At 40.8% G+C, this 27,830-nt stretch overlaps 3 protein-coding genes and 1 long non-coding RNA gene across 4 annotated transcripts; all 4 read left to right on the forward strand.

Moving 5' to 3' along the window:
- Nucleotides 1-629: 629 nt before the first annotated feature.
- LOC308075792 (proteinase-activated receptor 4) lies at nt 630-5,631 on the forward strand. The gene is made up of 2 exons (XM_080415751.1): nt 630-1,026; nt 3,406-5,631. Exons 1-2 carry the CDS (start codon nt 897-899, stop codon nt 4,473-4,475), a joined length of 1,200 nt encoding a protein of 399 aa, XP_080271877.1. The 5' UTR covers nt 630-896; the 3' UTR covers nt 4,476-5,631.
- A 950-nt stretch (nt 5,632-6,581) lies between these two features.
- LOC308075380 (uncharacterized protein) lies at nt 6,582-11,130 on the forward strand. Its single transcript, XM_080415234.1, has 4 exons — nt 6,582-6,691; nt 9,142-9,221; nt 9,581-9,756; nt 10,133-11,130. The coding sequence occupies exons 2-4, from the start codon at nt 9,191-9,193 to the stop codon at nt 10,253-10,255; spliced, it is 330 nt and encodes a 109-aa protein (XP_080271360.1). The 5' UTR covers nt 6,582-6,691; nt 9,142-9,190; the 3' UTR covers nt 10,256-11,130.
- Nucleotides 11,131-12,728: 1,598 nt separating this feature from the next.
- LOC308075797 (leukocyte cell-derived chemotaxin-2-like) lies at nt 12,729-14,954 on the forward strand. The gene is made up of 4 exons (XM_080415756.1): nt 12,729-12,953; nt 13,393-13,504; nt 13,966-14,117; nt 14,618-14,954. The coding sequence occupies exons 1-4, from the start codon at nt 12,785-12,787 to the stop codon at nt 14,782-14,784; spliced, it is 600 nt and encodes a 199-aa protein (XP_080271882.1). The 5' UTR covers nt 12,729-12,784; the 3' UTR covers nt 14,785-14,954.
- Nucleotides 14,955-24,681: 9,727 nt separating this feature from the next.
- Nucleotides 24,682-27,635, forward strand: LOC308075800. Its single transcript, XR_013932221.1, has 4 exons — nt 24,682-24,800; nt 26,615-26,663; nt 27,126-27,173; nt 27,480-27,635. It is a non-coding gene; the product is annotated as an uncharacterized lncRNA (long non-coding RNA).
- Nucleotides 27,636-27,830: the final 195 nt, after the last annotated feature.

The following is a 27,830-nucleotide window of genomic DNA, read 5'->3' on the forward strand; positions in this document are numbered from 1 at the left end:
GAAGAAGAGAAATGGGAGAGAGGGAGGGGGAGAGGAAGGGAGAAATAGAGACAGAGAAGTAGATTGGATAGAGAAAAAAGACAGAGACAGAGGTCACTGATGGAGATCCGGAGTGGATATCTGTCATGGAGAGTAGGTGGGGTCACTGTGTATACATCACGGTAGCCCCCAGAGGTCAAACAGACACATTTCCTGTTATGTGAAGTCACACTGGATGCTTGTGTTCTGATATGAGTAACAGCAGGGCTGAAATACCAACTCTCTCTCTCTCTCTCTCTCTCTCTCTCTCTCTCTCTCTCTCTCTCTCTCTCTCTCTCTCTCTCTCTCACCCACCCACCCACCCCCACACACCCACCCCCACCCACACACACACACACACACACACACACACACACACACACACACACACACACACACACACACACACACACACACACACACTCTCTCTCTCTCTCTCTCTCTCTCTCTCTCTCTCTCTCTCTCTCTCTCTCTCTCTCTCTCTCTCTCTCTCTCTCTCTCTCTCTCTCTCTCTCTCTCTCTCTCTCACACACACACACACACACACACACACACACACCCACGTACACACATACACAACCACATCTGGGGTTCCATTTGCAGAGAAAAGAACCAACTGAGTTCTGAGCTGATTCAGTCTGTTGAAGTCGACTTGCTGAGCACATCGAGGAGACGAGGGAGAAGGAGCAAGCGTTGTCAACTGAACGTGGAGAGGATCTGAGTGAAGGCATCAGACTGAATCAAACTTTCACTCCTCCCTCACAGCTGACAGTGGTTAAAGGGGAACAGAGAGAGGATTCGTCCCGTGGCTGTAAACTGTAATCTGAGGTGAACTGCAGTTTACTTTCAGTTTGCAGTGTCTGTGTGGGAACAGCACTATGAGATTCCCCAGCAGCACCATGCGTCTGACTGGGCCTGTCTGGACCCTGTTCTTACTCGCCTTCCTGTCGGTTCTCTTCACTGGATGTTCATCCAACTCTACCGACGAGTGCTCAGGGATGGGTATCCGTGAGTTCAAATCCCTTGCTTTCTTGTCCTCACTGCTGATTTTATTTTGATGTACGGAAGCTATATATACATGTTTTCTGAATATATCTAAGAAAGCTTAAGAAAGAAAGAAAGAAAGAAAGAAAGAAAGAAAGAAAGAAAGAAAAAGCATACATTATTATGATTTTGTTTAGTCTACATGAGACAGGCCCTCTACTAGTCATGCCATTCATGTCAGAGAAATGTTCTCACAGTGTACATGAAAAGGCCTGCTATCTTCAAACTATTTCCCTCAATTATGTTGTTAGCACTAATGACTCTGATAATGTCCACTTAGCTGGAGGCAGAGTTCAGATGTATATAGCTAAAGCGTTAAGCATTGCCAGTTGCATCATTGGTTGAGTGTGTGTGTGTGTGTGTGTGTGTGTGTGTGCGTGTGTGTGTGTGTGTGCGTGCGTGCGTGCGTGCGTGTGTGTCAGTGTTTATGGGAGAACAGAACATAGACCCATGCTTATGCCACTAAATCATAGTAACTCAACAAAATTCTTGCTCCTACCGATGGTATTACAACAATATTTTGCCCATATTGATAATCTCACAAGTCACTGACCACTAAAGTACTGTGGAAATGCCTCATCAAGACTGACGAAATGCAGGTGACATATGGTCTGATGTAATGAGTTACATGCTGATGTAACATGTTTTCCTGTTTAGATTATTACCTCCATCAAGGAGGTAATGTTTTTGCGCCTGTCTATTGGTCTGTCTGTTAGCAAAATATGTTAGCCGTTATAAATGGATTTGCACACTTGGTGGAAAGGTTGCACTGATTACCTTTTCACACTGATTGACAAAAAGGGGATCGTGGAGTGGGCAATAGACACACTGCAACCTTGGCAGAGGTCTGTGCTCTGCTGAGCATAATAGTAATCTAGTGTCAAGTCGGATAATAAGGCATTTAGTAGTAGTACACACAATGGGATTGCTGTTTATGAGTACCGACAGTAGGTAGCACTGAGCACATGTTTCCATTCTTAAGGCTAAGTCCCACAACAATGTTGAGACATGGATGGGCGAGGTGATCTTCAGGAGAGACTACGGCTGTATTCTATGTTATAACATGGTTATAACACCTGGGTTCAAATAGTTCTATTCAAAAATGAGACTTCCAGTATTTGAGGGACGACAACTGCTATGATGAACAAAGCAAAACTCAATATGGAAATGTTATTAGCCATCATTGTAACTTTACAAATAAAATAGGTGCATTTTACACCCCCAAAAATAAATAAAACCCTTGCTTCGGGTTATAGATACTTATAAAAGTACTTATTGAAATTATTGCCAATTTATCATGATCTTCACACAGTAAAGATGTAAAGAGCTTTCAAGTGGTGTCTTTAACCCCATAGTGATGACAGCTGATGACCTTTTGAGAGAGCAAAGGTCATCCTAAAGGCCATTTTAAAGGCTCCTTTGGGGTCTAACCCGGGAGCAACAATTGATTTATTGTTGTTTTTTAACCAGATTTAAGCCACAATTCCCTTTTAAAGAGCAGAGCAAAAAAAGTTAAACATTATTGGACAACCAGCTTTTAGTGAGAATTGAAAAATGTCAAAGGAACTGGTCAACTTAATTGGATTAAGTTGCATTATCCACTACACAACATTGTTGATAGATTTTAGTTCAGCTTTTAATTGTATGCAGAAATAAGCTATACTTTGATTATACAGATACTCTGATTAAAAGACAGTGGATTATAGAGTTCCTCATAGATCGACCACAGAGAGTGAGGTGCAGTGGAACTACCTCTGATACAGTAAACAGGAACACCTCAGGGCTGTGTGCTTTAACCTGTTTTGTTTTCTGCGTATGTATATATATATATACTAACAAAACGCTAATTATGAATTAAACCTGCCAATTGTATAAATATGCTGATTACATGGTGCTGGTAGGTCAGAGGTGAAGAAAGTGTGCTTTCACCACAATGCCTGTCATCACTTTCCACCTGCATTGATTAATAATCAAGCAGCGAGATTATCCCTGGACAGACAGACAGACAGACAGACAGACAGACAGACAGACAGACAGACAGACAGACAGACAGACAGACAGACAGACAGACAGACAGACAGACAGACAGACAGACAGACAGACAGACAGACAGACAGACAGACAGGCAGACAGACAGACCCCACCTACTACAGAGCCACGGCGTAAACATTTTGTTTACATTCACCACGATACATAGATAAGAATATCGACCGATATATCAGTTTTGGAATTTCTTCCCGAATATCAATATCGGCATCGGGCCCCAAAATCCAGTAGCCTAGCTTTTGAGTCCCGAATTCTTGGCTCAACTAAACCATTCATTCCATCTTATCTATTCAACAGGTTTAAGGGCTTTCAAGCATATAACAAAGTGCAACTTCACCACCCTGAAAGAGAAGTCGCTGAAAGAGATCCAGGCACCCTCCACCAACCTCTACATCCCCATCCTCTACCTGATCGCCTTCACCATCGGCCTGCCGGCCAACCTGCTGGCTCTGTGGATTCTACTGTTCAGGACAAAGAAACTGCCGTCCACCACGCTGCTCATAAACCTCACGGCCACCGACCTCATGCTACTGCTTGTGCTCCCCTTTCGGATCGTGTACCACTTCAAGGGAAACAACTGGGAATTTGGTGAGCCTTTCTGTCGCATCGTCATGGCGCTGTTCTATGGGAACATGTATGGCTGCGTGCTGTGCCTCATGCTGGTGGCATTAGACCGCTACATAGCACTAGTGCACCCATTTGGTGCAAAGACTCTACGCAGCAAACGTACGTCTCTCTACATGAGCGTGGGGGTGTGGGTAGTGGTGATAGCCGCCATGCTGCCGCTGCTGATGTCTCAGCAATCGTACGTGTTGGACGAGCTGCAAATAACCACCTGCCATGATGCGCTGCCCGAGGAAGAGCAGGAGAACTACTTCCTGCCCTATTTTGTGACCATCTTTACTGTGTGCTTTCTGCTACCCTTCCTTGTCATCCTATTCTGCTACGGTTCCGTATTGCGCGCCCTGGCGGCCGGAGGCAAGCGCTACACCCATGCGGTGAGAGTGACAGTGTTGGTCTTGGTGGTGTTTATTGTGTGCTTGCTGCCATGCAATATCCTTCTTCTCCTCACCTACAACGACAGCTCCATGGAAGGTGATGGAGAGGATATCTACCTACCCTACATGGTTAGCTTAGCGGTTAGCACGTTCAACAGCTGCATCGATCCGTTTATCTTCTACTATGTGTCAGACGACTTCAGGGGAAAAGTGAGGAACGACTTGTGTTGCCGTGGTGACTCTAAGACTCTGTCGTCGTCGTCGTCATCAGGGAACCAGATGTATTCATCCTCTTCAGGGATGAGATCAAAGGTGACCTTGCTGTCCAAATCCAGCCGACAAGGGACTTTTGATAGTGATGCTGCTTAACCACTTAAACCCTAATGTCCCGAATTCTGGGGTGAACATTCTGCCAAAACAGCCAATCTACAAGCGTTGTGAGCTTGTAGATCGGCTATTTTCGGCTAAGATATTTTCCGTAGGGGAGGGGGGGGGCTATAGACCCCTGGGGGACTCCGGTCAACGAAGTATAAGGGTTTAGGAGGTTAAAGTCAATTCTCTGTAACTGGGGTCCACGGAGGGAAGATGATAAATGTGGACAGAGTGGACTTTGTTTCAAGCTAGAGTCTTATGTTAGGCTGGTTGTGGTTGGTAAAGCTTATGTGTGGGACTGTCTCATGTATACGTTTGCAAGACAGCTTACATTTATATGTTTGGACCTGTTTCAAGCCACCTCTCCAAATTCCTCCCCTTGTTTACATCCTATGTACACATCCAGTGTGTTCTGCATAATGTCCCTCTGGTGAAGCTGTTTGTCTCAGGACTGGAATGTCACACAGCAACATGCTGTTATGTGGATCTTGGAGGTTTCCATAAATAGCAATCATCATAGTCACTCCCAGTGATGTAGTGTGTTTTTGTGTGTAGTGAATGTTAATTGAAGATTTCAGTGTTACAGTAAATATTATGGCAACTTAGGTTGCTTAATTTGTAGCCTATACATTTGTATATGCAACCAGTTGACCACAAATGTCCTATTTAAGGTAAACAGTGATAATCCATTTGGACATGTTTGCGTCTCTTCAGTGTAATGGCTATCCACTTGGTTATGAAACAGATTGTGGAGACACAGTCTCAAAAGTTTTTGATGGATGACAAAAATTATAAACTAAAATAAACCTGTACACTTCCTTGCTGTTTATGCATGTTTCAACCACAGTTGAATGATAAACATTGCGAAAGTAACTTGAATGTTAGGTGAAGCTAGCTTTCCCCGTTAAGACAAAATATATATCTTGATTCAGTATTTTGTCAGGATTCTTTGTCTGCAAGATACAATGTATATTATATACTGTATGCTAGGATGTGTACTGAATGTCAAGACAAGGATCAAATGTACCCTTTTCTATTAAAACAAAAAGGTCAATAACTCAGTTTACTGTGTAGACTTGTTTTTGGAAAGACTTGATCGTCTAACATAATGTGAAAATGGTCAAATAAAGAAAGCAGAGGCTCATGTCCTCGAAATTTCATCTGACACTTTTTTTTCATCACACAGGAAAGTTACTCTAAAGGAGAGGGCCCGCACGCACGCACGCACGCACGCACGCACACACACACACACACACACACACACACACACACACACACACACACACACACACACACACACACACACACACACACACACACACACACACACACACACACACACACACACACACACACACACACACACACACACACACACACACAGACCACTCCCTGAATCAACACAAGCCATTACTATTAGAAAGCTTACATGCACAGTGATTCAATTACAGTAATTAATTAAATGACATTTCTCAAAACAACATTTCACCCAGGAAGGGCATATTCAACCTGTGTGAAACGTTGCTTGTTTGAACAGGGACTAATAAAGCAAGGGACCGCAATATACTGTGTGCTGTCATCACCTTTATTTGCTTTGAGTGTTTTTAGTCTTAACACAGGATCTGATCAAGAATTGAAGGAACGTCCATACCACCTCCTTACATCTTCCAAGCTGCAGTCCCAAGCCTTTTCTAGAGGGGGGGGGGGGGGTTCCCAACATTTTCTGGATCAGATTCAAGGCCCACTTGAAAAAGTGTTCGAGGCCCACCCATCTGACCACTTTTCAGAGCATGTTTAATAAACATTGTTTATTTTAATGATCAATCAATCGATCGACCGTGTTCCAGCTTGGATCAATAGAACTAATCTAGCACACTTAAGTTCCTATTTATCAGTGTCACAGGTTTTTAGGAAGAAATACCATGAGATATGTTTTACATTAATCTTTTAATATTAATGTTATATTATCATTAAAATGTTAGTGTTTTACCATTAATTTGGGGCCCCACTTGCAATATCCTCACGGCCCCCAGGCTGGGAATCGCTGTTCTAGACCTACTGAATGTAGCACTTTGATAAGAGCTATCATGGCACCACAGTACCATGGGGTCGAGAGATGAGTGACACCCATGACAACCCTTACTGTCTGCCTGTGTACGCCACAACAAGAACACATACGCTCCCGCTCAGTTACGAATAGTAGATTTCTTAAGGTAGGCTCTGTCTCATTTTCAGTAATACACTATACTATATCACACACATTCAGCAATGTCAAGTACATTGTGTAATTTATTTAATGTCATAATGTGACTGTGAGTAATACAACTGGTTTTGTGACATTTGCTGTGCCAAAAGTTGACTCATTAGATTTGTATGAAGTATTGTGTTACATTTTATGAAGCAATAACGACAAAACATCTCCTATGATTTCTGCTCAGAACAGACTGGCTTGAACATTAATACGTTGCATTTATCATAAAACAAACTACTGCTGTACACATTGATTTTAGCATAATTCTAATTGTGTTTAATACACAGAATGCACTTATTGACAAACCCCAAAGAGCATGCTTATACAATAGGCCTACAGCATAAGCACCTGTGACAACGTGCTTAATGACCTGTACATTTTCAATGCACGCACGCACGTACGCACGCATTAAACCCAGTGATCATGCTTTTCTTTTCTTTTTTCTTTAGTAGTGATATTTTCCAGTGAGTTTCTGGAAACTACCAGTGACATTACAAATTTGGAACCATGTTCAATCCATCCATTCATATACAGCATTAATATTTGAAAAGGCAGTTGGGCAACATATATCATGATAGCTGTGCGTACTATGTGACAGGCTAGGTATCTATGAGAAACTGGCTTTTGTCTGCCATCTAGTGGACATTAATTGTTACTACACAGCACTTAACACAGCTGGTACAGTGCCTGAGCTTCAGGGTTATTTTAGGTCAACAAGGAAGTAAGAACAACCTGTCAAGTGTCACTTTGAAAAATCTAAATGTTCATGACATAGCTTTATTGTCTCCACCGGAGGCGGAGAGTATGTTTTCGCTTCGTCCCGCTGTGTGTTCCCCCCCCCCCCCCTAGCCAAGCTAACATTGGTCAAGCTCCACGTGACACGTGACAATATGTTGACACTAATGCTTTTGATTGGCTAGAGGGACGCATGACGAAATAAAATCCTATAAATAGGTGTGTCACTTGTTTTTGAAGTGAGGTAAGACAGGATCAATCAGTCTTGATTGGAACAGTACCTTCCAGTACAAATCACCCGTCCGTGCGTGTGTGTGTCCCTCTGAGAACACCTAACATTGGTCAGTTTCACGTGACATCACAATATGTAATATAAATATATAAATAGCTTAGACAGGAGAGGCTGAGATCACACAATGAAACTCCCATTACGCAAACCGAAGAAGCAGCAAATCATCATCTGAAACCTGATGAAGAAGCAAAGGCGCAGAAGGCCAAAGCTAAGAAACAGAGAGAAAGAACACTAAACAGAGACAAAGAATCCCTAAATGACAAAAAACGAAGACGAGCCACAAATGCTGACAACATAACACAGTGCAAGACAAAATATGGTTTTTAGAACATTGTTTTGACAATAAATATTTCTTTAACATTCACCTTTTAACAAAGAACTTTTTTTGTTTAAGTAAAAGATATATCTTTTACCCTACAGTATCTCATTAGATACAGTAGATACATGTTCTATTTTAAGTAAGAATTAGAACATTCCTAGAGAACTATGGTTAAAGATAGGGTAAGTGATTTCATTTGATTAAAATAGCACGGGTCTGCTGGCGGAGACTTGTGCTCCGAGGGGCACATTTTCTAGTTTATTTTCTTGTCATTGCTTCAAAACATACGGCTCTACTCGTATGTGAAGCAAGATTTAATATTACTAATAGTAATAATTAATAATGAGTTAATTATAATTATAGTTTTACATTTATTCAGGTGCTTAACTCTCTTCTGTGGTGCAGGGATCCAAAGCCCGATAAGTAGGCTGCATCCAAATAGAAAAAAAAATTCCGCACACATTGGATCACCTTTGCATTGAATTGACGTTTCGATCACACAGGACCTTCCTCAAGATCATCCTGCTTGGGAGGTGTGGAGGAATAGTCTCAAGCAGAGTAACACAATGACAGACGTTTTGAATTAAACAGATGTTCTTAAAGAGCTGGTGCCATGTTTTTGCACTTTTTCTGTTTTTCATGTGTCTATGAGGTTGATAGAACTTCATAAAGCCCCCCGGTGGTGTTTTTATGGTGTTTTATGTCTTCTCTGACTATTTGGAGTTTCTTCCTGGAGGCTGAAACCTTGAGGGTCAAACGTGCCAATAGAGAAACAGCGCTTTAGTGACATCACAAAGCCATACCCTCCCCCTCATTATCATAACACAACAGGTGTGGGCATGAGGAGGAGGAGGGACTAGGACAGGTGGGTGGTGCTAAGGTGAAGGTGAGAACCAGGTATACTTAATGAACTGGAGGCGTGTCCACATAAAAACATAATTTTAACCATTTCTGTACACTTTTTTTTGTTGAAAAAAATCCTTACATAATAATAATACCTTATGATCAGGTTTTAGGGTTGAAAAATATCATGGCACCCCATCTTTAAAAATATTAAAATCTGCAGGTGATACTACAGCCACTGCATCTCCTATCTCGTCATCTTTGATGGAGCAATGGATCCACAGATATTGTCTCAGGGATCTGGTAAGAAAAATATATGAGCCAAAGTCAGAGTTCATCAAATGTTTGTGTGCTCTCTGAAAGCAGAGCTTCTAAAACTTTAGAAAATGTGGCTGAAATCATCGTTCACCTTTAGACTGAAAAAGTGTTTTAATTTAACATTACTTGAAATATTAACTTGTTCTTCATTAAATGAACATTGTAAAAGGAAACTTCCTCCCCTTTGTCTTGAAGTGACTTTTCTTTGTGCACATATCCAATAGTTCAAAGAGCATCATTTTCCCAGCTAAGCCCTAAGCAAAGTTGAACAGCTGTTCTTGATGCAGCGACAGGGTACCTGAATGTAAGCATAGTGAAATGACCTCCCTACTGATCTCATTCAGACTTCAACACCATGGCAGCTCTGCTCACCCTGCTGGCTGTGGTCAGCGCTACAGTGTGGTTCTACTCACGCCACGGCAGAGGTCGCAGAGAGACTTCAGAGACACAGGACTATGACAGAGAGCAGCCAGTGTTCAAAGTGCCCCAGAGCCCTGCTCCCAGGACGCTAAGACGTGTGGTAAAAGTGGTTCATAAAAGTATTTGTCAAGGATTTTTAAGTCAAATAGTAATGGTAGAAATATGTTTTAATGTAATCTCTTTCGAGGCAGATGGCTGGGGTTATGACACATAGGATGATTGGTGCCAGAAAGTTTAGACACGCATAGGGAATTATTTGAAAGTCAATTCCGTTTTCTATGATTGACAGATAACCTGACATTGAATGGATTGTGCTGAGCTGGCAAACCCAGGCCGTCTGGCACTCGAAAATCAAGCACGATTAGGAACGATCTACTGCAGAATATACCCCAAGATGAGGACAGGCTCTGTTGATTCAGTGATGTCAAGTCTTTTTTACTGATTCTCACACTGTGTTTCACCCTCTGTTTCCGCAGGAGAAAGAAGAGGAGGAGGAAGAGGAGGAAGGGGGGGAGCAAGAAGAGCAAGGGGGGAAGCAAGAGGCGCAAGAGGAGGAGCAAGAAGAGCATAGGGAGGAGCAAGGGGAAGGAGAAAACTAGATATATTATGCAATCTTTGATTTGTTCTATTATTTCATGCTAGGACTTGCAATGTCATGCTATTATTTTTATTTTGCAGTGCATTTATCTTTGAAAAAGTCTAATACCTTTGTAAATATATTTACCTTTTAGATAAGAAATGCAGCAAATGAAAAGAGTAATTTTATATTTTGCTGTTCTTTTCCACAATAGCTTTGTCAATTGGGAACAGACAACAAACAACAAACCAAACAAATTAGGGTGGATTCAGACTGGGTCCGATTGATTCGAACCGTTCCCGAGTACGATTGGCCTCTCCCAGCTGGCCAGCATTCACATTGGCCAATATTCTTCCATACCCGAGAACAGATCATTCAACAGTAATGGTAAATATGTGCCTCATGGGGGCGCTGTTGACTAGGGGGCTTTGGGAGATAGAGAATGTCATTCACAGAAGAAGAGTCACTTGTCAGAATTTAGAGTGAATATTAAAGTTTGACTGTGTTCCTGACGTTGTCTTGAGTTATAATAATAACTGAACAACAATACACAACCAAAGCAGTGTGTGCGTTGGTCTTCGAAACCTCAAAATGTAACGTCGTCTCTGTTATTATCAATATGATAGTGACGTCACTGACGCACCCTTGGTATTTTAGCAGTGACGTCACGGACTAATCCTTGGTATATTCATCCTAGAGGCAGCGTTACGCTACACATGTGTTTTTGTCTCCGCCAGTATGGTGGAGAGTATGTTTTCGTCTCCGTCCTTCCGTGTGTGTGTCCGTCTCAGCCAAGCTAACATTGGTCAAGCTTCACGTGACACGTGACAATATGTTGTCACCAATGCTTTCATTGGCTAGCGAGACGCATGATGAAATAAAAACCTATAAATAGGTGACGCACTTCAAAAAATCAAAATATTTTTTTAAGTGAGCTTCCATCAGCCAAGCTAAGGTCAAGTGACACAAGACAATATGTAATATAAATAGGTAAGACAGGATTAATCAGGAACAGTACTGGCGGAGACCTGTGCTCCGAGGAGCACATTTTCTAGTTTGTTTATGTTTTTTCACGGCTCGCGCTACTCAAACACTAGCGGGATTATTATTTCTTGTCAACATTCAAGTAGAACTATGAGAAGGTATAACCCAGCTAAAATAATGTGTCATTTTACAAATATATAAAGCATATATGATTAGAAGTCCACTTCCTTCTGTTGGTACGGATGGCTTCACATTGCATCGTTCCGTACCCGAGTACGCATGATACGGATCCGAGACTATCTCCGGAGGCGGTCTCGGGTGACCGGTGATCCGTTCCGGGGAACGATACGCAACGTTCACACCAACCCAAGTGGTCCGGGGTGCGCACTCGGGACCATAGTCTGAATCCGCCCTTAGTTACTTACAAATAACTATTTTCTTTGTCTTGAAGTGGAGAATTGTTTCTGTAATCATGTTTTTCAGCACTGACATCCATACAATGTGTGGGCCAATGTATAATGTATTCATTACCCTACTAACTACAGTACAAACATTTGAAAAACACACTGACTGCTGAAATAAATCGTCTCTAGAAAGGTCACAATTATATCTCTGAAATATGGTTGGAAACCATAAAAATTCCCCAAAAGGAGTTTTAAATACTGTAGCAGCAAGATATGAAAGAAGCAGGATTTTCTTTGTTGCTCAATGTGTCCCTCTGGTTCCAGTGCTGGACTCTGCCCCCGGAACAAGGGAGCTTAATGTCTTTCATGATGAAAAAAAAGAAAGAAAGAAAAAGAGAAATGCTTGGAGCAAGTCATTCGTTAATCAATGACTTGCCAGTGCCTTTTGAAAGAGAAAAGTTCTCTCTTTTTTTCTTTATATCTTTAATGTCCCAACTTACAGGACAAAAACTCAACAAACAAAAGTCCCCCTCTTTTTCCAGATAAATATTGTTAAATTCCACCTAATGCAGAAAATCTTTCCATTTCACGAATCTTAAAAGAAAAGTTGACGTCCCTTATTTTGAGGGCCAGTGGTGGCATGCATCGATATTGGGGTTGAGTACTTCCCCTCCTGGATCACAAGAGAAACTTGTGATCCAGTTCAGTTCAGTTCATTAGAACTGAACGGATTCTGTTCAGTTCTAATCAGAGGAATAAATCAATGCAGACTGTGGGTGCCCCACACAAAATGTAACTTACTATTGTACATTACCTGATGTTTAACATCCATATCACATTCAGTAAATTATAGCACATTTTACTTCCTTCTGAAATGGTTGTGTATTTTCCAAACCTGTGAAACTATTTTCTAAATTGCATCCAAATTTGTGCAGCAGCATGCATGCCTCAATGCTATGTGCAGAAAACGGCCTTCTTTCATAAAAGTATGATTCAGGGCAAAATTCTGAACATGGCAAAAAATTTTTTTTAAAGAAACCGCAATAGATATAGGAAAATTCCACAAACATTACTATACAAACCATAATTAAACTTTATTAGCTTCCAGTAAGAGTGATTGTGACACTGTGTAGTTTTTACTCTGTTGCAAGAGCAAGGACAAAATGGGCGGTGCCATTGACAAATTTAGTTCAGATAAAGTGGCAGGCATTGTGGTTAGACACACAGGCCATACGGAGCACTTTGATACACACATACATCACCTTCTGCAAGTGATATACATCCAGAACACCATGAAAACATGTCTTCTGCTGTTGGCTGCAGTCCTTGTAGGTAAGTAGGCCTACAGAATTTTGACCCATGGCAAAGGAATGTTGACGCAGTATTTTGAAGTGAGTTAGTGCTGGCAGTAGCTACCCTGGAACAGGGTTAACACCAAATATTCAGGGTTAGCCCTAGAAATAGCTGAAGACATATTTTAGCTCTTGTTAGCATCTGATAAAGGGAGAAAAAGGGTGAACAAAAACCTAATAATAAACAAAAGCCAAGATGATCAGCAAGGACAGTCTGAATGTTACATATCCCTGTGATAAGAGAACATAATATAATATCATGGTTTATATTAATAAATGTGTAAATGTGACAGTTTGTGACTTTTTGATCCCCTCACTATTTGTGTGTGTGTGTGTGTGTGTGTGTGTGTGTGTGTGTGTGTGTGTGTGTGTGTGTGTGTGTGTGTGTGTGTGTGTGTGTGTGTGTGTGTGTGTGTTAGCTGTGGCGCATGTGTGTGAGAGCGTGACGTTTGGCCCGCTGTGCAGTGGAAACCCCAGCAATACAAGGAGAACTTCAGACTCGTGGGGACAAGGGCAATACGGGGCATCTCGGTAAGGCAAACACAAACACTTTGTTTATACTGCATGGTTAAACTGGTGCATGAGTTCACCAGTTGAAGCATGCAGTATAAACAGAGCATGTTACTGTTATCAGTAAAACACACTGTGGATTTGCAAAGACAGGGTCAGGGTTTTGGGAATCTTGGGGTGTCAAACAAGTTGGTTAACGCACTACAGTGTCTTTATTTAAGCATATTCATCTGGGCATTACTGTACCTCATGGAATAGGATTGTGAGTATACTATAGGATCGTAACTATTACTACATCGTCTTCCTGATAGATGCAATAGTTATTACTACATTACACTGATTGTAATTCAATTGTGCTGTTACACTCTAGAGTCTAGAAATTACTTTACATTATTTGGAGGGGAGAATATCGTGCAGTACTTGCACGCTATTTAAGGCCACAAGTGAAGTGTCAATAGCATTTTCTTTTCCTCCATGCTCAGAGGGAGTCGAACACACAAGGGCCTGGACATTGTATGCCGTGATGGAGCGACCGTTTACGCTCCCTTTGACGTGACCCTCAATGGCAAAGTCATCGTTTACAACGACCCCAATAAAGCAGCAATTGATAGTGGAATCAACCTCAGGGGAGAAGGTTGGTCTGTTATAAATGCATTTATAAGCCACTAAGACATTGAGTACAGATTGTCCATTGTGCTTTCAGTCACATGTTGTTTGTAACCCAAACAATGATGCTATAACACAAGGCCTAATCCTTGAACAGATAACTGTAACATCTGTCTCTGGTTGGCTGACCTGGGACAGATGTCTGTCTGAGCAAGCTGATTCCTGGGCCATGCAGAGAGTGGAATCCAGTCACAATCATTTTAACTTCAATGTACTGGAATCTGGCTTAGTAACTTTTGTACTATAGCAACAACTTGCAGAGTTTCACTGTAACCTACATGGTGCAATGACAATTGCACATCACAGTGCCAAGGGACAGTGCAAGACATACAGGACTTGTGATGGTACATTGTAACAAAGGAATTTGTTATATAATAATAATAATAACCGTCCTAAATGGTTAATTATTGTACTAATTAACTATTGATGAATTGTTTTCATGGTTACTTTATTTTTCTTGTGCTCTAGGCCTGTGTTTCAAGCTGTTCTATGTGAGACCAGACAGAACCACTGGTAGTGTGAGGAAAGGGGAGAGGATTGGAACCATGTTGCCTATGCAGGACGTCTACAAAGGAATCACTTCTCACGTCCATGTTCAGATGTGTGATAAATCTGATCCCACCCGCTACTTCTAATGAGAAAGTCACCATTACTGACCTGATGAAGATCCTGTGAGATCGAAACGTTGTCGCAATAATAAAGTAAATCCTTTACCTGGAAAATTGTGTGCGGGCTCTACCTCCTTTTATATTAGTTCTATTGGCCCAGCACCCACCGTCAATGTGTGTGTAATAAGTATGCTTTAAAGTCACCATTGATCTCATAAAGTGTTCTCACAGTTGAGCCTGTATCATGTCTATTTGATGAAACATATTCTTATATACTACATTCTTGATTGGTTCCAATTTCATCAACTATCCTAATAATCACAAACTGTGGTAAAATAATAAAATATATGATGTCAAAAATGAAATCCCAAATAAATGATTACTAACCTGAAAACAGTGATTGGATGATCATGCACAACATGATTATGTTATATGGAGATGGAGCTATTTTAAAACCCTTGCCTACAATGAGAAACATATGAATAATCCATACATTTTTAAACATTGAGCAATGAATTTAAGGTAACAATAAATAATATTTGCAACCCATGTGACAATGGGTCACCATTCACAACACATGAACTTGGGCCGGCCGTAGCTTAGTGGATTTCTGGTAATCAGAAATTCACTAGTCTCGCGTGGCCAGACTGTTGCCTCCCACAATTTTCAAATGTTTCCGGTCATACAGTCTGGGACTCGGAAGCTCTGATCATGATTAGAATATAAACCGGATGTGAAGCCTCCTCCCCACTTCCGTTTCGTCTTTAGATGATTAATATAAATACAAATCATCTAAGTGTATTTAGCTTGCTGCTTAGCAGAAATGGAAATTAAAAAGTAAAATGTAAAGATATTTTATAATATATTTTCGTGAACGGAAGTGCCAGTTTCCTCTCTCGGATTTCGGGAGTTGTAGTTCCAGACTCTATATAGCATTCAGAGATTGTGGAATAGTTGTCTGGCTACGCGAGACAAGAAATTCACAGTTCAGTTTGCCGGCCCCAGTCTATATGTTGAAGTGTCCCACTCCCTGAGAAAGACTCAACTGAGTGCTCATCATAACCATCATAGCCATCAGCTGCCCATCTGGCACGCGACGTCATTTGACGTTGGTATTTGGTTGGATTTAGGTTGAGACGTTGGTCAACCAAAATCCAACGTCAGAACGACGTCTAATACTAACGTCATATTAACGTCATATTAACGTATTTATTTGACGTCAACTGACGTTGATATCTGGTTAGTTTTAGGTTGTGTCGGTAGGTAACCAATACTCAACGTCTGTTCAACGTATTATGCCAACGTCATATTGACGTAGAATACTGACATGCTATTGTCAGGTATTGTGACCAAAACACAAAGTCTGCTAAACGTTTTTATGCTAACGTCCACACAGTGTTAAATTCTAACATCATTAAACGTTGATATCTGGTTGGTTTTAAGTTGTGTTGATAAGTAACCTATACGCAACGTCAGTTCAACGTATCATGCTAACGTCGTACTGACGTAGAATACTGACATACTGTTGTCGGGTATCGTGACCAAAACACAACGTCTGCTAAACGTTATTATGCTAACGTCCACACAATGTTACATTCTAACATCATTAAACATTGATATCTGGTTAGTTTTAAGTTGTGTTGGTAAGTAGCCAATACCCAACGTCTGTTCAACGTATCATTCTAACGTCATACTGACGTAGAATACTGACATGCTGTTGTCGGGTATTGTGACCAAAACCCAACGTCTGCTTAACGTTATTATGCTAACGTCCACACTATGTTACATTCTAACATCATGAAACGTTGATATCTGGTTAGTTTTAAGTTGTGTTGGTAAGTAACCAATACCCAACGTCTTTTCAGCGTATTATGCTAATGTCGTATTGACGTAGAATACTGACGTGCTGTTTTCGGGTATTGTGACCAAAACCCAACATCTGCTAAATGTTATTATGCTAACATCCACACAATGTTAAATTCTAACATCATTAAACGTTGATATCTGGTTGGTTTTAAGTTGTGTTGGTAAGTAACCTATACCCAACGTCAGTTCAACATATCATGCTAACGTCGTACTGACGTAGAATACTGACATACTGTTGTCGGGTATCGTGACCAAAACACAACGTCTGCTAAACGTTATTATGCTAACGTCCACACAATGTTACATTCTAACATCATTAAACGTTGATATCTGGTTAGTTTTAAGTTGTGTTCGTAAGTAACCAATACCCAACGTCTGTTCAACGTATCATGCTAACGTCATACTGACGTAGAATACTGACATGCTGTTGTCGGGTATTGTGACCAGAACCCAACGTCTGCTTAACGTTATTATGCTAACGTCCACACTATGTTACATTCTAACATCATGAAACATTGATATCTGGTTAGTTTTAAGTTGTGTTGGTAAGTAACCAATACCCAACGTCTGTTCAGCGTATTATGCTAACGTATTATTGACGTAGAATACTGACATGCTGTTGTCGGGTATTGTGACCAAAACCCAACGTCTGCTAAATGTTATTATGCTAACGTCCACACAATGTTAAATTCTAACATCATTAAACGTTGATATCTGGTTGGTTTTAAGTTGTGTTGGTAAGTAGCCTATACCCAACGTCTATTCAACGTATCATGCTAACGTTGTACTCACGTAGAATACTGACATGCTGTTGTCCGGTATTGTGACCAAAACAGAACGTCTGCTTAACGTTATTATGCTAACGTCCACACAATGCTACATTCTAACATCAATAAATGTTGATATCTGGTTGGTTTTAAGTTGTGTTGGTAAGTAACCTATACCCAACGTCTGCTTAACGTTATTATGCTAACGTCCACACAATGTTAAATTCTAACATCATGAAACATTGTTTTTTTCTTGTTTTTAAGTTGTGTTGGTAAGTAACCAATACCCAACGTCTGTTCAACATATTATGCTAATATCATATTGACGTAGAATACTGACATGCTGTTGTCGGGTATTGTAACCTAAAAACAACGTCTGCTTAACGTTATTATGCTAACATCCACACAATTTTAAATTCTAACATCAGTAAACGTAGATCTTGTGTTGGTTTTAAGTTGTGTTGGTAAGTAACCAATACCCAACATCTGTTCAACGTTTATCATGCTAACTTCAAATTGACATAGAATATTGACATTCTGATGTCAGGTATTGTGACCAAAGCCCAATGTCTGCTTAACATATTAATGCTAACATCTACACAAAGTAAAATTCTAACATTATTAGACGTTGAAATTTGGTTGGTTTTCAATTGTGTAGTTAAGCAACTAACATCCAATGTCTTCTGAACGTCTCATTCTAACGTCATCTTTACGTAGAATACAGACATTGAGTTGGCGGTTATTGTGACCAAAGCCCAACGTCTCCTTAATGGCTTCTGCACTAAATACTCGGGTACAGCGGGTACTCTGAAAACGGGTATTGCATGACCTGAGGGGCATGTGTTCCGAACGGCCTAGTCTATGACACAAACATAAACTGCGTTCTCTCCAACAATTGAGATCGAGCCCCCAAATAGGAACATGCCAAGTTCAGGACATGTGTACGACCATCATCCGACGCCTACACAAACTGGCGGGATAGGCATGCATGGCAACTGCTTGTGCATGTGTGATGTCAGACAGGAGCTCTGGTCAGCCTTATATAAGGGAGTTTCACTTCATATAAATGTGAGTGTTTTTAGAGAGAGACAGGGATGTAGAGAACATTCAGAGCATACTTGCCAGAATTAGCCATAAATGGACACCACTGCAAGGTAGACCGTGGCAAGAAACCCATATAGCCCGGAAACCCATATAGGGGGATAAATGACCTATTCACAGGGGACTCCGAAGGCAGTTGCAAGGTACCTATTCAGTCCCGACCTTTAAGTGACCTATTCAATCTCAACCTCCCCATATATGGAGACAACCGACCTACACAAGTCGGACATCATAAACTTCTATATATGTAGATAACCAACATACCTAGCTCTGACATCAGAGAACCCCTCCTGGAGGCCCATATATGGAGACCACCGAAACATCCAAGACTGACATCATAGAACCTATCTTTGGGCATAACTGACAGCGCTTGATCCATATACGGATATGACTGACATCACCATGACACTAGCACCACGGCCAAACGTATAAAGGCAAAGGTATCCCCTGGCCGAGTTCAGTTCCATCAGCAACACTCAACCAACCTTTAACTCTCTCCAGCGGAATAAGAATCAATACAAGCACAATTAGCTGACCTTACAACACAGTTAAGCACGTACCACATCTTCAACCCCACTGAACCTCCTTCTCCTTGGCTTATATCGGTTCACCTCCTGCTTGATACCATCACTGTGGCTTTTGAGTCCGGTTTAACGAACCAGCCGATTATCTGCCTTTTAGAGAAACGAGGAGGTTGAACTTGACAGAGAGGACTGGACCGGGAGACCTGTGAGTGCACAGAAGCTAAAAGGACATATTGTTCACCCTCCAACATTCCAGCGTATTGACCTCTTCTGCCAAATCATAAGGATTGCTAAGATCCCCCCGCAGTCTTCCAGCAAATCAGAATCTCTGGAACCAGCCAGAAAGGGGACACAGACGAACCGAGATCTTACAGTCATCAACAGATTACCATGACTTCAACTCATCCGGAAGAAGTAAAAACACATCAGACAGGAGAGACAACCCACATCTGTAAAGAGTGTGACAAGAGTTTTGGGTGTTTCAGTTCTCTGAATAGACACCAGCTTTTCCACACAGGAGAAAAAGCTTTCCACTGTAAACAGTGTGACAAGAGTTTCAGTCGGTTTGATAACCTGAACAGACATCAGCGTGTCCATACCGGAGAAAAGCCTTTCCACTGTAAACAGTGTAACAAGATGTTCAGTGAATCAAGTGCGCTGGTGATACATCTGCGTATACACACCGGAGAAAAACCTTACCACTGTGAACAGTGTCGCAAGAGTTTCAGTCAGTTAAGTAGTCTGAAGACACATCAGCGTGTCCATACCGGAGAAAAACCTTTCCACTGTAAACGCTGTGACAAAAGTTTCAGTGTTTTAAAGCATTTGAAGACACATCAGCGTATCCACACCGGAGAAAAACCGTACCTCTGTAAACAGTGTGACAAGAGTTTCAGTGACTCAAGTACGCTGGTGAAACACCTGCGTATACACACCGGAGAACAACCTTACCACTGTGAACAGTGTCGCAAGAGTTTCAGTCAGTTAAGTAGTCTGAAGACACATCAGCGTGTCCATACCGGAGAAAAACCTTTCCACTGTAAACGCTGTGACAAAAATTTCAGTGTTTTAAAGCATTTGAAGACACACCAGCGTATCCACACCGGAGAAAAACCGTACCTCTGTAAACAGTGTGACAAGAGTTTCAGTGACTCAAGTACGCTGGTGAAACACCTGCGTATACACACCGGAGAAAAACCTTACCACTGTAAACAGTGTGGAAAGAGTTTCAGTGAAACAAGTACGCTGGTGAAACACCTGCGTATACACACAGGAGAAAAACCTTACTACTGTAAACTGTGTGACAAGAGTTTCACTCGGTTGGATAACCTGAACACACATCAGCGTGTCCATACCGGAGAAAAGCCTTTCCACTGTAAACAGTGTGACAAGAGTTTCAGTCGGTTACGTAGTCTGCAGATACACCAGCTTGTCCATATGGGAGAAAAACCTTACCTCTGTAAACACTGTGGCAAGAGTTTCAGTGAATCAAGAAGTTTGAAGAGACACCTGCTTGTCCATTCAGGAGGAAAGCCGGCTCACTGTTAACGGTGTGACAAGAGTTTCAGTGTGTCAGGTTATCTAAAGAAACACCAGCGTACTAATACGTTTTTTAAGCTTCTGCCAGGGTGTTATTCGATTTATCTAACCTTTTTAAGTAGTCACCAGTCGCGTAACGAGGCAACAGTATGCCCCGACGTGAGGCGGTCACAGCGGGCCCTCATGAACGCGCATGCACGCGCTCGCATGAACACATGCGCGCATGTGCACCCGGACTGAACGAAAATGTTGCGGTTATTAGTGGTTTATGATACTTTTTCCGCTGGTAGTCACAGAATATTTAGCTCCAGTATGATCGATCCCCTGATGGTTGCTAATCACGGAGGGTTTCACTGTGCTTCCGGAAACAAAAAAATGTCATCGCAACCCCCCGTTCGCTTTTTATACTCAGTTGAAAATTGCATGTTTCGCCAAAAATAATTTTTTTTTTTTTTTTTAAACTTAAATAACTAAAATACAAAGTCCCTTCAACGTCTCATGCTAACATCATATTGACGTAGAATACTAACATTTTGTTGTCGGGTATTGTGACCAAAGCCCAATGTCTGCTTAACGTTATTATGCTAACATACACACAACATTAAATTCTAACACCTTTAGACCTTGAGTTTTTGTTGGTTTTAAGTTATGTTGCTAAGCAACTAACATCCAATGTCTTCTGAACGTCTCATTCTAACGTCATCTTTACGTAGAATACCGACATTGAGTTGGCGGTTATTGTGACCAAAGCCCAATGTCTCCTTAACTTTATAATGTCAACGTCCACACAATGTAAAATTCTAACACAATTAGACGTTGAAATTTGGTTGGTTTTCAATTGTGTAGTTAAGCAACTAAAATACAACGTCTCATGCTAACATCACATTGACGTAGAATACTAACATTCTGTTGTCGGGTATTGTGACCAAAGCCCAATGTCTGCTTAACGTTAATTTGCTAATATCCACACAATGTTAAATTCTATCACCTTTAGATGTTGAGTTTTTCTTGGTTTTAAGTTATGTTGCTATGCAACTGAAATCCAATGTCTTCTGAACGTCTCATTCTAACGTCATCTTTACGTAGAATACTATTGAGTTGCCGGTTATTGTGACCAAAGCCCAACGTCTGCTTAACGTTATAATGTCAACGTAACACAATGTACAATTCTAACATCATTAGATGTAGATATTTGGTTTTCAATTGTGTAGTTAAGCAACTAAAATACAATTTCTCTTCAACGTCTCATGTCAACGTCACATTGACGTAGAATAACAACTTCAGTTGTTGGATATAGAGACCAAAGCCCAACGTCTGCTGAACCGTTTGATGTTAATGTCCACACAACGTTAAATCCTAAAGCTGTTTGATTTTTTGTTGGTTTTACTCAAATCCAACGCCTTCTCAACGTCTCCTTCTAATGTTCAACGTCTGTTCAACGTCTCATGCTAAAGTAAAATTAACATGGAATACTGACATTCTGTTGTTGGGTATTGTGACCAAAGCCCAACGTCTGCTTAACGTCAATATCAAAACCCAATGTCTGCTAAACTTCATAATGAAAAGATCCCCTCAGCGAAAGGGCCTACTCTGTGTGGAGTTTGCATGTTCTCCCCGTGTCTGCCAGGGTAGTTAATACCCTCACAAAAACATGTAGTAATCCTGGTCACTATACCGCCTCCCCCAAGGGAACTGGTTGGAATAACGTGTTCCTTCCACGCGCTACGTCCTACCAGGGAAACTCCCCCCTGTCAGGTGACAAGAAGGTCAGTTGGCTCTCATGCACTGAAGGAAGCATGAGCTCGGCCCTGGCCTCCCCAGGCTGTGGGGGACTGGTGTAGCGCTGGTGTAGGGCTGGTGTAGCGCCCAGGATCACTTAGGAAATTGGCACCGGGTGAAAAAAAATGGGTTACAAAAATCGCGGGATAAAAATTAAAAAAAAGAAAAAGAAAAGATCCCCTCAACATTCAAACCATGAGTTAGATATTTTGCTGGGTTAATGTGGCTGTTACTTAAACAAAATCCAACATAGTCTGGCTGTAGAATATGGACAATAATTACTGAAGGTTGTGACATAGAGTAATGATCTAGCATCTGTTTAACCTGCAAAAGTCCAACCAGAGCAATTTGTAGCTGTTTCATCTGTGGTTCAACTATATTCTTCCAGATGAGCTACAGGGCCACCCCATGGCCCAGAAAAGTGTTTGTGCAGTTCTATAACCCTCAGCCTTTTTCAGATAACTGAATTTGACTTTCAGACAAATACCATCAAGTTGCTCCTGGGGCACATGCCAGCAGCCCACCTACAGTATAGTGAACCTGGGGCTGTATGTGAGACTGATTAGCACAGGTTGGATGTGGATTTAGAGCCAAGGCAACATGGTTAAGGCCAGTTATACCTTTTCCCTTCCGCTTTAGCAGATGTTAGTTGTCGGTGATCAGCCAGCTGCATCTTAAAGGAATGCGACCGACAGTGAGGTAGGTAGACAGCCATGTCACCTCTTTATCGTCAATAATTTGCACTTAGTTTGCTTCAGGAGACCATCCTTAGTTCCAGAGGGCAAATTCAGTTTCAGCTTCACACAGCTTATGGCTGCTCAAATGTTTTATGTTGAGCGCTTGGGGTGGGTGGACTGTAGGGGTCCACCCCTACAGTGTCTTGCTCAGGACACTTCGCCCGTCCAGGGCCTTTGAGGCAAACCGGGGACCTTCTGATTATCTAACCAGTAAGCTATGCTGCCCTAAATAACAAACCCATATAGAAAAGAAATGCATCAAAACATTACAATGCATATACCTCAAAACCAGGGTCTTCCTTAGTTGTGACATATGGAGCAAGAGTGTGTGACACTTTTTTGTTATCCTTTCAGCCTAAATGCCTGACTGTACCTCATGCTGTTTAAATTTCTGACTAATAAAGTAATCAATCAATCACAAAAAGTCAAATAATTGTTTGCCCTGATATTTAGTGGAGTAAAATAATAAAGTATCAAAAGATAGAAACACACAAGTGAATTTAAAAATCACACGCTGTGTGAAGTGGGCGGTGTCTTGCTAGCTAATCACAATACTGAATGGAGTCAACCAATCATGTACAAAAAATAAATACATTTATTAAAACACTCTTTATGATGGAAGAAACCATAACTTAAAAAAAACTAATTTATGGTTTCTTATATAGGGCTATGCACATGTGTCATGTGACACTGGCCAATCACAGTCCTGAATAGACTGTGATTGGCCAATCACGGTGCAGGGTTAGGCGGGGTACATTTTTGGCCAATCACAGCGCAGGATTTGTTGTACAAATATCCAAACCTCACTTATAGGGGCGGTTTCACCGCCAAAAAAATACAATACTAAGTACAGTACTTTAGTAAAATGTACTGCTTTTCACCATTGCTCATGTTTCATAGCTGTTGCAGTTCTTTATTTTTGCATTATATTAATTGCTAATCAAATAAATGATTGAAGGAAATATTTCACTTTTTGCATTACAGCATTATGTCTTATTATGACACATACAATGTAAACTGACATTCCCACAACAATACATTTCAAACTGGATTGTCAAATGTCTCCTCAAATCACTGAGCAGTATAGCAACGTTCTGCTCTTTCATTGGACGACTCATTGGACTTGTGGGTGGGACCACAGTTGTATAACACCAGAGTGGGCGGGGCAACAGTAACTGCTGCAGCCATAGACATATAAAGGTAGACTTCTCCTCTGGCTCTGAAGCGTCTGTATGGCGGGCGCGCTTCCGCTTCCCAAGCTTCCTTGGGGGGCAGCTGGAAATTTCCGCGTGCGTCACAGAAGGGGGCGTTCAGTAGGCCAATGAGAGGCAGGTGGGGGCGGGACAACTAGATTCTGACAAGTCCTGGAAAAGACGCGCTGTGATTAAATAACATTAAATATGCAGTATCATAAATAAATCTTTGGTGTTTACAACACACCAAACCGTTTGAAAATCGGATGAAAATTGAGCACGCTATGGTTATTTCAAAGTATATGCACCATAGACATAATGTTATGAATGACCGTCCCAAAATGGCCGCCATGTGGCAACGTCGTACTCCATTGGCCAGCAGCGCGGGTGAGTCATCTAGCCTTTATATATATCTATGGCTGCAGCAGCCTGCAGTTTGAATTAGGAGGGAGAGAAGACAGGAAGAGATTCTTGTTTGTGCATGGAGATGTTTTTTTGAGCATCCCAGGACTTCTAGAATCACAATCTTTTGCACAGGTGAGTTAATAATGAATTTCCTTCTAACTTGAAATGAAATATTTGACTGTTTGTTTTTTAAATTAAGTTCTACATTCTGTTTATGACCGAGTGAGGTGATTTTTTTCATATTGCAAATCAGTCATGCTTTGTTTTTTTATTTTTATTTTCCTTTTCTTTGTACCTGCCTTTTGTGGCAAAACAGTGGAAACCAGAAAGAGGCTATATTGCATTAACTAGATGGACTGATCCCCATTGCTTTGTGTTGGTGGCTTGGTGCTGCTGAGTTAAACATTTAAATTGCAGCTTTTAAAGCTAATGTCTTATTTTAGGTGAAGTTCTGTTGTTCATGATTCATGTTTCAGTTGGGAATGTGTGTTATTGGGTAAATAAGGGTAAAGCTCACATGCCTCACAGCTATTTTTGTGTGAGACAGTGCAGTGTAACTAAAAATCAGGCATAAGGGTTGGTTGCATTTGAATACTCTTTTTACTGTGTAGCCTTTATCATAGTTTTGATTATATTAGCTTGTAAGACATAATTTTCAGTCTAATATCGGTCAAGCCTGCCTAACAGTAAAGCCCACCTAAAAAAATAACATAATAGAGGAATGTAAACACTATGTTGAAGATTGATTGGTAAGTAACCAATCCCCAACGTCTGTTCAACGTATCATGCTAATGTCATATTGACATAAAATACTGACCTGCTGTTGTCAGGTATTGTAACCAAAACCCAACGTCTGCTTAGCGTCATTATGCTAACGTTCACACAATGTCAAATTCTAACATCATTAAATGTTGTTTTTTGTTGGATTTTAGTTGTGTTGGTAAGTAACCAATACCCAACGTCTGTTCAATGTATCATGCTAACGTCATATTGACATAGAATACTGACATGCTGTTGTCAGGTATTGTAACCAAAACTCAACATCTGCTTAACGTCATTATGCTAACGTCCACACAATGTTAAATTCTAACATCATTAAACGTTGTTTTTTTGTTGGATTTAAGTTGTGTTGGTAAGTAACCAATACCCAACGTCTGTTCAACGTATCATGCTAACGTCTTATTGACGTAGAATACTGACCTGCTGTTGTCGGGTATTGTAACCAAAACCCAACGTCTGCTTAACGTCTTAATGCTAACGTCCACACAATGTTAAGTTCTAACATCATTAAACGTTGATTTTTGTTGGTTTTAAGTTGTGTTGGTAAGTAGCCAATGCCCAACATCTGTTCAACGTAGCATGCTAACGTCAAATTGACAAAGAATACCGACATTCTGTTGTCGGGTATTGTGACCAAAGCCCAATGTCTGCTTAACGTCATGATGTTAACGTCTACACAACGTTAAATTCTAACGCCATTAGACGTTGATATTTTGTTGGTTTTAATTTGTGCTGTTAAGCAACTATAATTCAATGTTTTCTCAAAGTTTTTTTCATTTCTTAGGAATGTAAACACTATGTTGAGATCTATTGGTAAGCCATCTTAAGTTGAAATATTGAAGTAGGTCCTGTGCAGTTGAATGGCCCAAGAACAGAGTGAAAAACAGTTAGTATTTTGCCATAACCGATACTTGATATACAGTAGCTGATAATGAAGTAGGTGTAGGTTTGATAGCTGTGTGAACTTCTTATTTCTCTTTGATATGCATCGGTTTGTAAAGTAACACTAATCATCCAGCTTGCATCATGTACTGTGTGTTATGCTGTGTGTGTGTGTGTGTGTGTGTGTGTGTGTATATGTGTATGTGTATGTGTATGTGTATGTGTATGTGTATGTGTATGTGTGTGTGTGTGTGTGTGTGACACACACGCGTGTGCTACTTCAGCTTCCAAACACCTGTGATCCAGACTTGGTGAGCCTCCACCAAGTCCGAAGTAAGTATAACATCAGGGCGTTAATTTGAGGGGTATTATGTCCTTAAATTGGTTGGAATTTAAAACAAAATATTGAATTAGATGATTCAGGTTTCCCACGGTAATGACTTTCCTGGAACATTTTTAATTGAGTTATAAATTCCCACAGGGCTGTGGGCACCCTGATGATAGTTTTTTACACAGTTAAACATAATAGGCACAGATAAACTAGTAAACATTAGTCTACAGTCAGCAGTGTAATGTAAAAGCAGTCTTATAGTGTTACTATTGAAAGGGTAGGGATGTGAAGTTTCACTCAACCAATGATTTGATATAATTCACCATACTGGGTTCACAATACAATTTCTTCTTGGGTTTTCTCTGAAGTAGTTGTGCCATGGCATGAGGCCATTGTGAGAGGAAGTCTCTATCTTGCGTCAAGTATATTTTTCATTCATAATGTATTTCTTATTTTCATGCTAGATGGGAGACATCAAGAGGTGGAAGGTCCTCTCAAGTAGAATACATCGGGTGAGTACCTCCACACTGAACTTCACTATTATTTGACAATAAAGCAACATAATTATGATTTAAAACAAGTTTGATTTTCACCGCTATTAAAGGCATCAGGCAAACGGCTATAAAAATGAGGCATCATCTATAGTATATGAATAGTTTTGGTGCGATAGCATCAATATATTCTAAAGAAGTATTTGTATAATTTATTCGTCATGTCCCTGGTGTTTAAAGACCTTAAGAGGTGTAACGATAGAATAATATCTTAGCTGTTCACTTAATATGGCATTTTCCTTCCTGTGACTTTTACCATACTCTCAGGTGGTCATGGTTGGAGACACAGGAGGTAATTCATTGGATGATGTACCCAGAAGAATGATGCCGTTCCTCATGTCACATGAATTGACACTCCAGTACAACCTTTGTTGACATCATGGCAAGAATAAGTCCCCGGGGCCTGTGTCTTTTTGACGTTGCATATGGTTAAACATTTTAATTGCCCAATGTAACTTTTCCTTGACCTTTCCGTTATCTTTCTAATTTTAATTTTACAAGGAGTGCTACAAAATGTTAATTATTTTTATATACGTTGGCAGTTATGCCTAAGTTCAAGGGTTTGGAATCACTGTGAAAATTAAGTAAGTACAGCCAAGACATTGATGATAATAATAA

This window comes from Gymnoscopelus braueri, assembly GCF_963280865.1.
Source record: "Gymnoscopelus braueri genome assembly, chromosome: 20".
Lineage (NCBI taxonomy): Eukaryota > Metazoa > Chordata > Actinopteri > Myctophiformes > Myctophidae > Gymnoscopelus > Gymnoscopelus braueri.

Bases quoted from the DNA above. Each gene is read 5' to 3' on its own strand.
- LOC308075792 (XM_080415751.1), top strand. From the start codon at position 897: ATGAGATTCCCCAGCAGCACCATGCGTCTGACTGGGCCTGTCTGGACC. The intron at 1,027-3,405 runs GTGAGTTCAAAT...TCTATTCAACAG, and splicing joins GTGCTCAGGGATGGGTATCC to GTTTAAGGGCTTTCAAGCAT.
- LOC308075380 (XM_080415234.1), top strand. From the start codon at position 9,191: ATGGATCCACAGATATTGTCTCAGGGATCTG. The intron at 9,222-9,580 runs GTAAGAAAAATA...GATCTCATTCAG, and splicing joins GATATTGTCTCAGGGATCTG to ACTTCAACACCATGGCAGCT. The intron at 9,757-10,132 runs GTAAAAGTGGTT...CTGTTTCCGCAG, and splicing joins CCAGGACGCTAAGACGTGTG to GAGAAAGAAGAGGAGGAGGA.
- LOC308075797 (XM_080415756.1), top strand. From the start codon at position 12,785: ATGGGCGGTGCCATTGACAAATTTAGTTCAGATAAAGTGGCAGGCATT. The intron at 13,505-13,965 runs GTAAGGCAAACA...CTCCATGCTCAG, and splicing joins GGGCAATACGGGGCATCTCG to AGGGAGTCGAACACACAAGG. The intron at 14,118-14,617 runs GTTGGTCTGTTA...CTTGTGCTCTAG, and splicing joins AATCAACCTCAGGGGAGAAG to GCCTGTGTTTCAAGCTGTTC.